The 13932-nt window shown below is 42.8% G+C and overlaps 1 protein-coding gene across 1 annotated transcript in view; it reads right to left on the bottom strand.

Annotated features, from left to right (window-relative positions):
* Positions 1 to 3283: 3283 nt before the first annotated feature.
* Positions 3284 to 13932, bottom strand: part of nup160 (nucleoporin 160) — a 104678-nt gene continuing 94029 nt past the window's right edge. The window contains exons 32-35 of the mRNA XM_072271361.1: positions 12636 to 12777; positions 11427 to 11552; positions 4980 to 5084; positions 3284 to 4075 (exon numbers count right to left, since the gene is read on the bottom strand). Coding sequence (XP_072127462.1) covers positions 3983 to 4075; positions 4980 to 5084; positions 11427 to 11552; positions 12636 to 12777 — 466 coding nt within the window. The 3' untranslated portion in view covers positions 3284 to 3982. The remainder of the gene's footprint in view (positions 4076 to 4979; positions 5085 to 11426; positions 11553 to 12635; positions 12778 to 13932) is intronic.

Raw genomic sequence — 13932 nt, 5'->3', positions numbered from 1 at the left:
CACAGCCACAGGGTGTAGATGGTATACGGTATCTTGCCCTCATCAGTCAGGATATCAAGTATGGGCTTGAGTGTCATGTTGCAACGGTATAGGTCATGGGGAGACAGTACCTGGACTGTTGTGCATAGTTCTGGTCACCCAGCTATAGGAAGAATGCCATTAAGGCAGAAAAGATTCACAAGGTTGTTACTGGGACAGGAATTATGAGGAGAGGCTGGTACTTTGTTCCCTGGAGTGCAGAAGGTTGTCGGGTGACCTGATAGGTTTATAAAATCATGATGGGTTGAGGTAAGGTAAATGTTCACACACTTCCCTAGGGTGGGGAGATTACAACTAGAGATTTATAGTGAGAAGGGAAAGATTTAAAAAGGATCCAAGGGAATTATTTTCTGCCCAGAGAGGGTGGTAGAGGCAGATAATGTTTAAAAGACATTGGGCAGGTACAAGGTTTGGAGGCATATGGGCCAACACAGGTAAATGGGATTAGCTTAAGTAGGCAACTTGGTGGACAAATTGGGTTTAAGTTTCTGTTCCTAACTAGCCTCTCAGTTTCCATCTGCCCAAGTTCCCTGTTGAAAGGGCCCCTGTGGAAAAGCTCAGCACAGGAACAATGACATGTGACCCAAGAGCCAGGCGGTAACTTGGCTATATGATTCATCTTGTTAACTAGCATTTTCAGCAGCTGTCCCTGCAAATATCTGGTCCATCATAGCTCCTCACCACACAAGCCCCCTTAAACCCTGGAGCAATGTTGGCAGAGTATCTTTTAGCACTTGAATCCTTCCTCCACAGATCCCAGTCTAGAGAAACAGCATGCCTAGAATTGCTGGGGATGGGAACCAGAATGCTATAAACAGAGGTTGTGGAGAAATGTTAAGTGCTCAGACAAAGTCAGGAATCAAAAGGTTGAGCATGGTGCAACTAATGTCCTGAGCCATGTATTTCAATGCAAGAAGTTTCATAGGAAAGGCAGATGAGCTCATGGTGGATCAAAGGTGGTTACAAGAAACATAAGATTGTTATAGTAGGTGATTTTAACTTTCCACATATTGATTGGGACTCCCAATACTTTAAAAGGACTAGATGGGATAGAGTTTGTCAAATGTGTTCAGTAAGTTTCTTTAATCAGTACATAGAAATCCCAAAGAGAGTGTATGATACTTGATCTGCTACTAGGGAATGAGACTGGGCAGGAGACAAAAGTTTGTGCAGAGGAACACTTCATATCTAGTGATAATAATGCCATTAGTTTGAAAGTAAATATGGAAAAAGATAGGTCTGGTCCACAGGTTGAGATTCTAACTTGGGGAAAGTTAGATGGTCTTAGAAAGGATCTGCCAAGTGTGGTTTTCTGGCAAAGATGCACTTAGTAAGTGGGAGGCCTCCAAAAGTGAAATTTAAGAGTAGAAAGCAACTGCAACTGTCAGAATAAAAGGTAAAGACAACAGTTTCAGGGAACCTTGGTTTTCTAGAGATATTGAGGCCCTGGTTAAGAAAAAAATAGTGGGTGCTTAGCAGGTATAGGCAGGTAGGAACAAATGAGGTGCTTATGAAGTATATGAAATGCAAGAGAACACATAGAAAACAGGAAGGCTAAAAGAAGGCACAAGGTTGCCCTAGCAGACAAGGTGAAGGAGAATCCCAAAGGATTCTACAGATATGTTAAGAACAAAAGGATTGAAAGGGGCAATATTGGTTCTCTGGAAGATCAGAATGGTATTCACTTGTGGAGTCAGAAAAGATGGGGGAGATATTAAATAGATTTTTTTCCATCTCTCAGGAGACAGACAGTCAATATGTGAGGCAAAGCGGCATCAACCTCATGGACCCGATACAGATTAGAGGAGGTGGTGGTGTTCGCTGGCTTGAGACAAATTGGGGTTGATAAATTGTCAGATCCTGTGGGAGGCAAGTGCAGAAATTACAGGAGCCCTAGCAGATATTTAAATCATCCATAGCCACAGGCGAGTTACTGAAGAATAGCTTATGCTGTTTAAGACAGACTAAAAATAAACCAGGAAAATATAGACCCATGAGCCTGACCCAAGTAGTGGGAATGTTATTGGAAGGTATTCTAAGGGACTGGATATATGACTATTTGGATAGACATGGACTGATTGGGGATAGTCAGCATGACTTTGTGTGTGGTTGGTCATGACTAACCAATCTTAATGAGTTTCTTTGAAGAAATTACAAGAAAAGTTGATGAAAGCAAGGCAGTGCATGTTGTCCGGATGGACTTGAAGGCATTTGACAAGGTTGCTCAAGAAGGTTGAGTTGCTCGACATTCAAGATGAGATGGTAAATTGACTTAGACATTGGCTTTGGGGGAGAAGCCAGAGAGTGGTAGCAGATGGCTGCCTCTCTACCTGGAGGCCTCTGTCTTGTAGAGTGCCGCAGGGTCCATTGTTGTTGACAGCGAGGAAGATTATGTAAGTTTGCAGTGGGATCTGGACCAGCTGGAATTTAATGCAGACAAGTGCAAGGTCTGTAGCACTTCAGTAGGACCAACCAGGGTAGGTCTTACAAAGTGAGTGGCAGGGTACTGCAGAACAAAAGGATCTGGGAATAAAGGTCCACAATTCGTTGAAAGTGATGTCACAGGTTGATAGGATCATAAAACACTTTTGGCACATTGGCCTTCATAGAGCAAAGTATTGAGTACAGGAGATGGACGTTGAGTTGAAGTTGTAAGACATTGGTGAGGTCTATTTTGGAGTACTGTGTGCAGTTTTGGTCACCTACCTATAAGAAAGATGTAAATAAGGTAGAAAGAGTACAGAGAAAATTAAGGATGTTGCTTGGACGGGAAGACCTGAGTCATAAGGAAAGATTGAATAAATAGGTTAGGAGTTTATTCCTTGGAACGTAGAAGATTGAGGGGAGATTTGATAGAGGTATACATAATTATGAGGGGTATAGATAGGGTAAATGCAATCAAGATTTTTCCATTGAGATTGGGTGGGAATACAGCCAGAGGTCATGGGTTAAGGGTGAAAAGTGAAAATTTTAAGGGGAACTTGAGGGGAAACTTCTTCATTTAGAGGGTCGTGAGAGTGTGGAATACAGCATATGAGTTTGCTTTCAATGCTTAAGAGAAGTATGGACTCGTACATGGAGGGTGAAGGTCCTGTTGCAGATTGATGGGAATAGTCAGTTTAAATGGTTCAGCATGGAGTAGATGGGCCCAAGGGCCTGTTTCTAGGCTGTACTTTTCTATGACCATGACACTGTGGTTTAGTCAGCTGCTTTTCCATGTGACAAATAATAAATGAGAAACAAATTAGAATGTTCTTATTTTATTAAATGTGATTGGAAAAAATCCAATAAATAAAAACCTCAAAAAGGCAAATCTTTTAGCAATCATGTACAGTAGAAAAAGTCACTCCCTATCGAGAGAGCACTGGAGACCAACACTGTGCTAACCTCCCATCCTCAGTACAAAAAAAAAACAGGAGAGCAGCTCTTAATACCTTGATTACAGAGTTACCCAGAGCACTTCTGGTTCAGAGGTATTCAGAGGGCTCCAGCACACCATGCACGTGTGACCTAGAAACCCTCCCAATTCCCATCTAACCCCTCCACCCCTAGTGTACTCCTGAAAACGGCCTTCCCTACGTCATAAAAAAGGGACGTCTGGACACGCTCCTCCTACTGGTCAGGCCATCCAGACAGCTCTAGGAAATCCAAAGCTCCAAGTTGAGTTACAGAGTCCAAGCTGCAGTTACACTGTCACAAGGAGCCCTTCTGTGTGAATACTCCCCTCCCGTCAGGTGGTCAGAGCACACAGGCTGGCCATTAGGACATTTTAAAAGCAGTGTTCTATGGCATAATGGCAGGACGAGTCACTTCTGTTGATTGAGATTCTGCAGAGGCACACAAGGACATCTGAAGAGGGGAGCATCCCGATGTGCTCATTGCCATTGTTCATCATGCAGCCTTGGGGAGCAGGCTGGCTCTCGGGAATGCCTGTCCCTCACAACTACTGTTGCCTGCGGTAGGTGTTCATGTCGCGGGTTGCCTGCTCCACTTTCTGATGGTAATCCTCCAGCTTAATCCGTAGCTTTTCACACAACTGAGGAAACAAAGGGAAAGGTCTGTTACACTCCCCGATATCAGTATGGCTGAGCATACCATTAATGTGTCACGGTAAATATCAGACACATTCACTCATGGACTTTAACAACATGGCATCTTCACTTAGGTGTAGCTGATGGGGAACAGTGCAGCCAGAGTTTGAGGGGTTTTGTCAGCAAAACAAAACAGATGGTCATTGACTTCAGGAAGCAGAGAGGTTTGTTCCGGCCCAGCCACACGGCCAGCACCTCCACTGAGAAGGTGAAGGAAATTCAGCATTTCTCCTCTGGTCCTCACCATTTTTTTTTGGAAACAGGTGCATCCTATCTGGATGCATTAACACTTGGTATGGTACTTGCTCTGCCCATGGCCACAAAAAAATTGCAGAGCTGTGCACACAGTTCCCATCATAGAAACGAGCCCCCCCCCCACCCTTCATGGACTCTGCCTACACTCCCTGCTGCCTCAGGAAAGCAACCAACTTAATTAAGGACCCCTCCAAACCCCAGAGATTCTCTCTTCTATCAGGCTGAAGATAGAAAAGTTTGATAATACATACCACAAGGCTCAAGGGCAACTTCAATCCCACTGTTCTAAATGGACCACTTGTTCAATAAAGATGAAGTTTTGGTCTTTCACCTTATTGTTTACCTGTACATGTACTTTTTTCTGTTAACACTATATTCTGTAATCTGTTACTGTTTCTCCCTTTTGCACTATTTCAATGTTGTGATGTATAGATGGCAGGCAAAACAAAATTCACTGAATTTTGATGCATATGACAATACCTCCCCTTGTCTACGGCCGAGAGCAAGGCTGGTAAACCCAGGAGAATGCCTGGGTTGCCATTCCCCGAGCAGCTCTACTGCTCAATGCCAGTAGGCGGCCTGACTCACACTCACCCTCATGTTGTTCAGGTTGCCTGGGTTCTCTCCGAGTGCTTGTAGCAGCTGGTCGATGGCAGAGTAAGGGAGCCAGATGAGTGGGGCTGTTGCCGACAGTGGTCTCTGCAAACACAGTTCAGTTCATTAATCCTTACTCAAAGCGTGGGTCATTTCCAGCGCAAGGCAAGGACAACAGGTGTTAGGGGAACAGAATGTTTGCTTCTGAACATCAGTGATAGGAGGTCTTACTCATCATTTGGGGAAGGGACTGTGGAGACTAAATGGTATCTATTCCTCGTGTTCCATGGATAAAGCTATCATTAATGTGGGGAAAAATAGCAAGCAGTCAGCAAAAGACAGCATGCAGATAAAGTTCATGGGACGAAGGGAGGGGACCTAGTGAAGGAAAATGGAGCCAGCTGAAAGAGGGTTACTTAGGACATAGAGCAGTACAGCACAGGAAAAGGCCCTCTGGCCCAAGGTGTCTGTGACAAACACAATGCCAAATTAAATTAAATCTCTTCTGCCTGCACGTGATCCATATCCTTCCATTTCCCGCATTACATTGTATCATTTCTTAATGTATTACTAAATGACAATAAAAGAGGACTGCGTGTCCTCATAATCTAATCTAATATCCTGTGCCCATCTAAAAGCTTTTTGAACACTACTGTCGTAACCACTTCCACCACCCCGGTAGCCTGTTCCAGGCATCCTCCACACTGTCTGTGTGTGTGTGTATTATATACAAAACAACTTGCCCCATATATCTCCCTTAAAACCCTCCCCTCTCACCTTAAATCCATGTCCTTGACAGTACTGGGAAAAAGATTCTGTGAACCCCATTTAAGATTCTCAATTTTATAAACTCCTCAGCCTCCGATGCTCCACAGAAAACCAGAACAATTGCACACAATACTGGTGTGTCTGGAGAACCCTAAATCTGACAACACGGTATTGAAATAAAGCAGAGTGCAGCAGTGATATCCTGTAGAAACCTACAAATATTACATCCACAGCAACCATTCGCTTCATGTGCTTAAAATAATCTGCTTCCATTCAGAAACTGAATGGAGCAAACCATGTGCTCCATGCCATTACTGCTAATGTCCTATTATACAATCCTGCTGTCTTGCGACCCGATTTTATTCACGTGAAAGTGCAAGTTTCAATCAATGGAGGGTGGGCTGTAGTTCCTGAAACCATAACGTGTGTGGAAAGTATTGCACAAGGGCGGCTCCGGAATCTCCCTTCTCGTTTTCTCCAGTGAGTCTTTGGCACCTGAGTGTCTCCTTTATACTCTCAGCACACTATCAGACTAATCGAGGTGAAAACAACAGGGATTACAGATGCTGGAATCTGGAGAGGAAAAACAGTCGGCTGTGTTTGAGACCCTTTGTTCAGAACGCTCATTAATAACAACGTAGATTTGAGACTCTTGAGACTTCCATTTCTGACAAGCCACTAAAGTAGCTTTCTCTTCTACCTCTGTCCAAAATCCACACAGTACTGTGAAACCGGGGAAAGAAAAGGGAGAGGATGTACGTGGCACATTAGAAGACCTGCTCCTGCATGTAGACCATATTGTCAAAGCTCTAAGTTAACCACTAGCTTCAGCTAAGACCACAGGCTGTGGAGAGTTTGTGGATGGCTCCTGTGCTCGGTACGTGATCTGTCCGCCTATTCTCTGCTGTGGATCACTACTGTTTGGAGCGCATCAGATGCCTCACAACATTGAGTTATCAGTACGTGCTCCATCTCCAGTGTCATGGCCCCCATCAGTGCGATGGAAGATGCCGTGGGGAGAGGAAATTAGAAAGGGCTTTTACAAATGTCTGAGTACTTCCACTCAACATGCTGAAAACATACAATCTAAGGGGGATTGGCATGGGATGAAAACAGGTGATATCTGACACACTGTAGAAACAGAGTTAGACTGACAACGAGACCAAATAGAATTTCAAACACACAAGAGTTTCTGGAGATTGAGCAACACACACAAAATGCTGGAGCAATGCATCTATGGAGGGAAATAAACAGTCCATGTTTTGGACTGAGACCCTTCATGAGGAATGGACAGGAAGGGGACAGAAGCCAGAATAAGGTGGTGGGGGGAGTACATGCTGGCATGTGAAAGTGAAACCCGGTGATGGGGGGAGGGTGGGGGGTGGGGGGTGAAGTAAGATGCTGGTGGGGGTGATGTGGAAGAGGTAAAGAGCTGAAGGAAAAAAATTAATAGGCGAGGAGAGAGGACCATGGAATAAAGAAAGGGAGGGGGGAACCCAAGGGAAGTGATGGGCAGGTTGTGAGGGTGGAGGAAGAGAAAAGAGGACAATGACATTTTATGGCCTAAATTATATCTATAACCGTCGAATAGCAGCTGAAAAAGAACAGTCAGCTCAAACTGGCTGCTGCCTCAAGGCAATGGGAAAGAGAATCTAACATGGAAGAGGCTGATTAACTGGTGGCAGTTTTAAACATTGGTCAACAGGGAAGAGCTGCTCTCATCGGGAATGAATTTTCTGAAAGGTTGTCAGCAACAACTTTCTAAAGAGCTGCACAGTGAGCCTGATATTATGAATGCAGTAATCCCTAGCAATGTTGGGTTAAGAATGGGAAGGGCAACTTAAACTCCCTCCTAGATAGACAACATCCCCAAGTTTGTTCACTTAAAAATAGTGTAACACTTAATAATCTAATGCACTCGTACATCATAGTGGATATTTGGAGGTTTCTTAATCCCACGAAGAAGGATTTTTCATATTTCTCCGCAGTACATAAATCCTAGATTCGAAATTGGTCTCGTCAGTAGTTGGTTGCACTTACCATACTATACTTATATCGGATCATACTCCTGTCTCCCTTGTACTCAAATTGAACCACAAAAGAGGTGAATATAGTTGGCGTTTAAATAATGCTTTGCTAAAGGATAAGGACTTTTGCTGTTACCTTTCAGACAAGATAGATCTATACTTAAGCACCAATGATGTGGGCAGTGATGATGATTCCACTCTTTGGGAGGCCATGAAGGTGGTTATTAGAGGTTGCATAATAGCATAGGAGACAGCGGAAAAAAGAAGATTCAAGAGAAGGTTAACGGAAATAGATGATCAGTTGGTAAATCTGGAAGCTTCTCACAAAATAAACCAGGAAGCAGAATTACCTAATAAGATTACTGCCTTATGGTATGAGTATAATTCTATAATGTCCAAGAGTGTTTCAAAACTACAGACACAAGTTAGACAGAGGTAGTTTGAGCTTGGTGAAAAGCTCCATAAGTTATTAGCCCGTCAGTGAAGACAGATGCAGGCCTCCAGGGCTATACTTCGTATAAAGGCGAAAGATGGCTTTTTATTGACGGACCTGGAAAAAATTAATAATTGTTTAGCGGAGTTCTATGCTAATGTTTACCAATCACAAGGCGGTCCGGACATTGAAGCTATGGAAACATCTTTTGATAATCTGAATCTGCCCACGCTGTCAACAGATTCAGTAAATACACTTGATGCTGATATAAGCCTAGATGAGATCAAGAAGGTCATCTCTTCCCTCCCTAATAATAAGGCAGCGGGTCTGGATGGTTTTAGCATGGAATTCTTCAAAGTATTTGGTCCAAAATTGTCACCTCTGCTCTTACGAATGTTGAATCACTCTAGGACAGCTTCCAGATTGCCACCCACTTTATGTAAAGCCAATGTTTCTCTGATTCCAAAACCAGGCCGTGATGCCGAGGTGGTTTCATCATATCGCCCCGTTTCGCTGCTGGCCATTGAAACCAAAATTCTTGGGAAAGTCCTGGCCAATAGGTTAATAGAAGTTCTATTATTCATCCAGATCAAACTGGCTTTATGCCAGGTAGACATATGTATTTTAATTTGCGTCGTCTTTTCAGTATTTTATATACAAGACAGGCAGAAGAGGCTGTAGTCATTTCATTAGATGCGCAATGTGCATTTGACCAAGTTGAATGGCCATATATGATGTTTGCACTTAAGAAATTTGGATTTGGACCATCTTTCATTAAATGGATTGAGATAATTTATTCACACCCATCTGCTTCTATTATCACTAATCAGAATATTTCCTCCCCTTTTGCAATTCATCGTGGGACTCATCAAGGCTGCTCCCTTTCTCCAGTTTTGCTTGCAGTTATCATTGAGCCACTGGCTGTTAGCATCAGACAGGACCCTTTGGTATCTCCCATTGATATGCATGGACATAAACATCACCTTTCGTTATACGCTGACGATGTCCTTTTATCTCCAGCCCACAAACATCAATACCCGCCCTTCTGACTCTAATTAATAATTTTGATAGCTTCTCAGGTTTCTCTATTAATCAGGATAAGAGTGAACTAATGCCAGTCACTGCAGTGGTTAATACAGCGTATTTGCAGTCCATTCCCTTTAAAATAACTTATGATAATTTTTCCTATCTTGGTGTGACTATTACAAATAACCAAGATGACCTTTTGCAAGTGAACTGGCAAAACAAAGTTGAGCAGGTTAAACACAATATTGACTTTTGGAAAACCCTTCCAATTTCTTTGGTGGGGAGGGTTAACGCAATCAAGATAATTGTAGTGCCACAATTTCTTCATGTTTTCCAGTCAATTCCATGTTTTATCCCTCTGTCATACTTTAAGCAATTGGATTCAATTATTATACCCTTCATTTGGAATTACAAAGCCATTAGAATTACTAAAAAACATTTGTCAAAGCCCAAGGAAGCAGGTGGTTTTGCTCTACCAGACATTAAAATGTATTACTGGGCTGCCCAAGCGTGTTGGGCATGTGGGCAAGTGGTTAAGGCGTTCGTCTAGTTACCTCAAGGTCGCTAGTTCGAGCCTCAGCTGTGGCAGCGTGTTTGTGCCCTTGAGTAAGGCACTTGATCACACATTGCTCTCGTCTGTGCGAGGAGTGGCGCCCCACACAGACTTCCAATCTGCACCTTGTAAGGCATATGCCCGACGCAGGCCTCTTATGGTCTGAGTCAACGTTCCCTCCCCTCCCACCTATCCATTCTTGCATGGTGGAAAGAAGGCCCACCCTTTACCTCAGACTCGTCCCCAGCATGGTTACTCAAAGAGCGAGTGCTTTGTAAGACTTCCTTACCAGCTCTCCTCAATAGCCCCACTGCAGTTAGTAAGTCACATTTTAGTAACAGCTTTGTGGTTGGCAGCACTGTAAGAATTTGGAAGCAGATTCAACTACACATTAAGGCCCCAAAAACTTATATTGACACTCTGATTTGTGACAATCATTCCTTTCTGTCTGGCCTGAATGATACTGTTTTTTCTATCTGGAAAGAGAGGCATCTCTAGTGTAGGTGACCTATATATTAATGGAAACTTTGCCTCATTTGCGCAGTTACAAGCAGTTTACAATATACCTTGCATCTAGTTTTTTTAGATATTTAAAAATTCGAGACTATGTTAGGAAATATATACGTAACTTCGAGGTTTTAGACAAACAAGAGTCCCTGGAGACAATAAATAAAATTGATCCTGTTACTGGTAGTGCGGTATCCTATTTTTATCAGATCCTACATAATGGAGCTCGGGTGAATACTGCAGGTCCTAAACATGCATGGGTGGATGAATTGGGTATAGAACTGACAGACGAGGTCTGGGATGAGTGTTTAAAGAGTATACATGATTGTTCGGTCAACATCAGACACAGACTTAAACAGTTTAAAACAATACATAGACTCCATTTTTCCAAAGAAAAGTTGCACAGTTTCTACCCTGATGTTTCACCAGTTTGTAATAGATGTAAATCTGTGAACAGTAACTTGTCACATTTATTCTGGTCATGTTGTAAGCTTTATGCATACTGGAAAAGTATTTTTCACTGTTTCTCTGAGGCTTTTGGGAAGCGGTGGGAACCAGACTCTCTCAAAGCCATCCTTGGAGCAACAAGCTTCCTATCTTCAGCCAATATCTATGAAAAAAATGGCTGTATTATAAAAGAAGTTAATCCTGCAAATGTGGAAAATGGACTCTGTGCCTACGTACGATCTGTGGCTGAGAGAACTGGCAAATATTTTACATTTGGAGAGACTGAGACTATGTAATGAGGACAGAGGGGACATCTTTGAAAGGATATGGGGCCCTGTACTGGACTTTCTTACGGGCTGAGGACTGAGGTTTTTTGGTGTGGTGCACCTCTGCTGTGTATGTTTACTTGCCTTGATATTTTTCTCTCTTTTCCTGCTCAATATTTAATTAGATTTTGTTAAGGTTGTGTGTTTTCTGGACGTGCTGTATTTTTTTTGTTTGTTTGTAATAAAAAAAATATTAAAAAAAAGAATGGGAAGGGGACTGGTAGTGAGTGCAGAGGCGAGATTTCCGTTTACAGAGAGGGTGATCAACTTGAATTTATCTGCTACATGCAATCTTGGCACCCAAAGGGAATTGCCCAGAGCTGCTACATAGACAACCCCATGGGCATGCGCCACTCTCACCTCAATGCCAAAGTACTGGTGCCCCTTCCCCATTAATGCATCGACGTACTCCAGCACCAGATCCACTGCTTCCTCCAACAGGTCGTAGTTCAGGTACAGACGCAGGAGTCCAGCCATATCCTCTTTCTGGTTTAACAAAAAACTCCTTTAAATTGGTACATTTGATTACACTTGATCACAAACACCTAAAGTACAGATAACTCTATCTGTAGTTAATCCACTACGTGCTGCACATACAGATATGGAGTTCAAAGCTACCTCTCAGGACCACCCAAAGTCTTCCCAGCCAAGGAAAATCTTTTGAATTGTGATTGTGAATTGCCAAGATAATTCCTATGGTGAGAGAGTTGTCCTATCACAAGAAATCAACTTGTGCTCCATGGAATACAGAAGAATGAGAGATGACCTTATTCAAACAATAAATGCATAGCTTCACAGGGTAATGTTGGAATGTTTTCAGTAATGAGTCTCGAACAAGGGGCATGATTAAAAGATTTAAAACAGATGTCTAAATTTCTTCTAGCTGAGTATGGTAAACCTCTGGAATTTTTTGCACTGGTATGCAGTAGAAACAGAACCATTAGAAGCATTTAAAGTGCAGACAGATTGATGAACAGTGGAGTATAGAGAAACAACAAAGAGGAGCTGAGGCTAGCATTGGGCAGACATGATTGCACTAGGTGGTGGGGAAGGTCTGAGGGCCAAGTGAACTACTCCCATTCCTATTTTCTTGTATCTATCTGTACATTATTTTAGAGATTAGAAATCCCATTCCATACAATTATATCATGCTGTCCTGGTGACATACCATGCCCTTTGGTGTCCTGCCCATAATCTTGAAATTTACAAATACAAGATAGATACAGATTAATCAGCTGTAAAGGGAAATCTTAAGAGCCACACAGCACGAGATAGAAACAGACCCTTTGGTCCAACCAGCCTTGCTGACCTGGTCTTCGCCGAGTTCCATCTACCTGCACCTGGACCATAGTCCTACATACCTCTCTCATTCCAGTATCTATGCAAAGTTCTCTTACACATCACATTTGAACCTCTTCCTTTTAATATGGTGTTTGTTGTTATTACTATACATTGATATACAGATGCTAGAAATGACCAGATTCACACAATCCATCCTCTACCTTCCAGCAAAGCAGTAACTCTCATTAAGTGACCTGAGACGAAGTGAGAAGTGAGCAGCAATTGTACCTTGTAGCTGTTAATAAGCCAGTTGGGAAGCGGCACTCCATGTGAAAGTAGTTTATTAATTACACAGTGATGGTACTGTGAACTGCTGGACTGGAAGCGGTCAAGGTAAGAGGACAGCAACCTCCAGGCTTCATTTGTGGCACTGAATGGAGACAAAACAGGCCAAGTTTTATCAGGAAAATGCCCTGTGAAAGAGAGGAATCAACTTTGCCACAGGTTTCCCTCCCAGAGATCAACACATGATTCAACTCAATTACCACAAACAATAAAGCCAGGGCTACATTAATTAAGCAACTTTAAAGATCCCAGAAGAGTAGAGTTCTCCCAGGGTCTTAGGCAATAACCCTCTCCAACTAATAATGCTTTTGCTGCAAGATGGTTATCATAATTAGCAGGTCAGGCAGCAACAGTGGTGAGAGATACTGGGTTAATGGATTCAGGTCAAAGCGTACTCATCAGACAAAGGGACTTGTTAATTCTGGTTCTCTCTCCACAGATGTTGCCTGGCCTGTTCAGTGTTTCCAACTACATTCTTCTGTTTCATCGGTCACCAGTAGCCAACCAGAAAAAAAACAAAGGAGCAGAATTATGCCATTTGGCCCATCGAGTCCACTACGCCATTCGATCATGATTTATCTACTCTCGCAACCCCATTCTCCCTCCTTCTCCCTGCAACCTTTGACACCCTTACTAACCAAGAACCTTTCATCAACCTCTGCTTTAAATATACCAAATGACTTGCCCTCCACAGCTGCCTGTTGCAATAAATTCCAGATTCACCCTGCTCTGGCGAAAGAAAGTCCTTCAGATCTCATTTCTAAATCCCCGCTTTATTGGTACCCTTTGCTTTCTGTCAGTCAGCCAATCTTCCGTCCTGTCAAAGGCCTTTTGAAAATCCAGATGTTAGATGTGGCTGTAGTTTGATCCAGAAATTCACATAGACCTCAAACCTAGGGAGGTGGATGCACTGAAGTCCACTCAACCCTTTATTGAACCTTTATAAAGCATCAATATATTCCAAAGTACATCACAGGAACGTGTCAAACAAAATCTGACACTATGTGCCACATCGGAAACAGTAGCACAAATGACAAAAAGATAGGCAAAGGAGGTAGGTTTGAGACTGGGCAGGTGGATTAAGAAATGGAATTCCAGAGCTTAGGTAGCTAACATTGTTGGTGCCAATGTAAACTTCCGCATTAAAGATGATGATTAATTAGGAGGTGGTGCCAGTCAAAACAGCACAGGGGCATTGAGAGATTGGAACATGTAAGGAGTTAAGATACAGATATGTATT

The sequence above is a fragment of the Mobula birostris genome, chromosome 11 (genome assembly GCF_030028105.1).
Source record: "Mobula birostris isolate sMobBir1 chromosome 11, sMobBir1.hap1, whole genome shotgun sequence".
In the NCBI taxonomy this organism is placed as follows: domain Eukaryota; kingdom Metazoa; phylum Chordata; class Chondrichthyes; order Myliobatiformes; family Myliobatidae; genus Mobula; species Mobula birostris.
The sequence above is the reverse complement of the archived record's forward strand: the minus strand, read 5'-3'. Positions and strand labels throughout refer to the sequence as shown.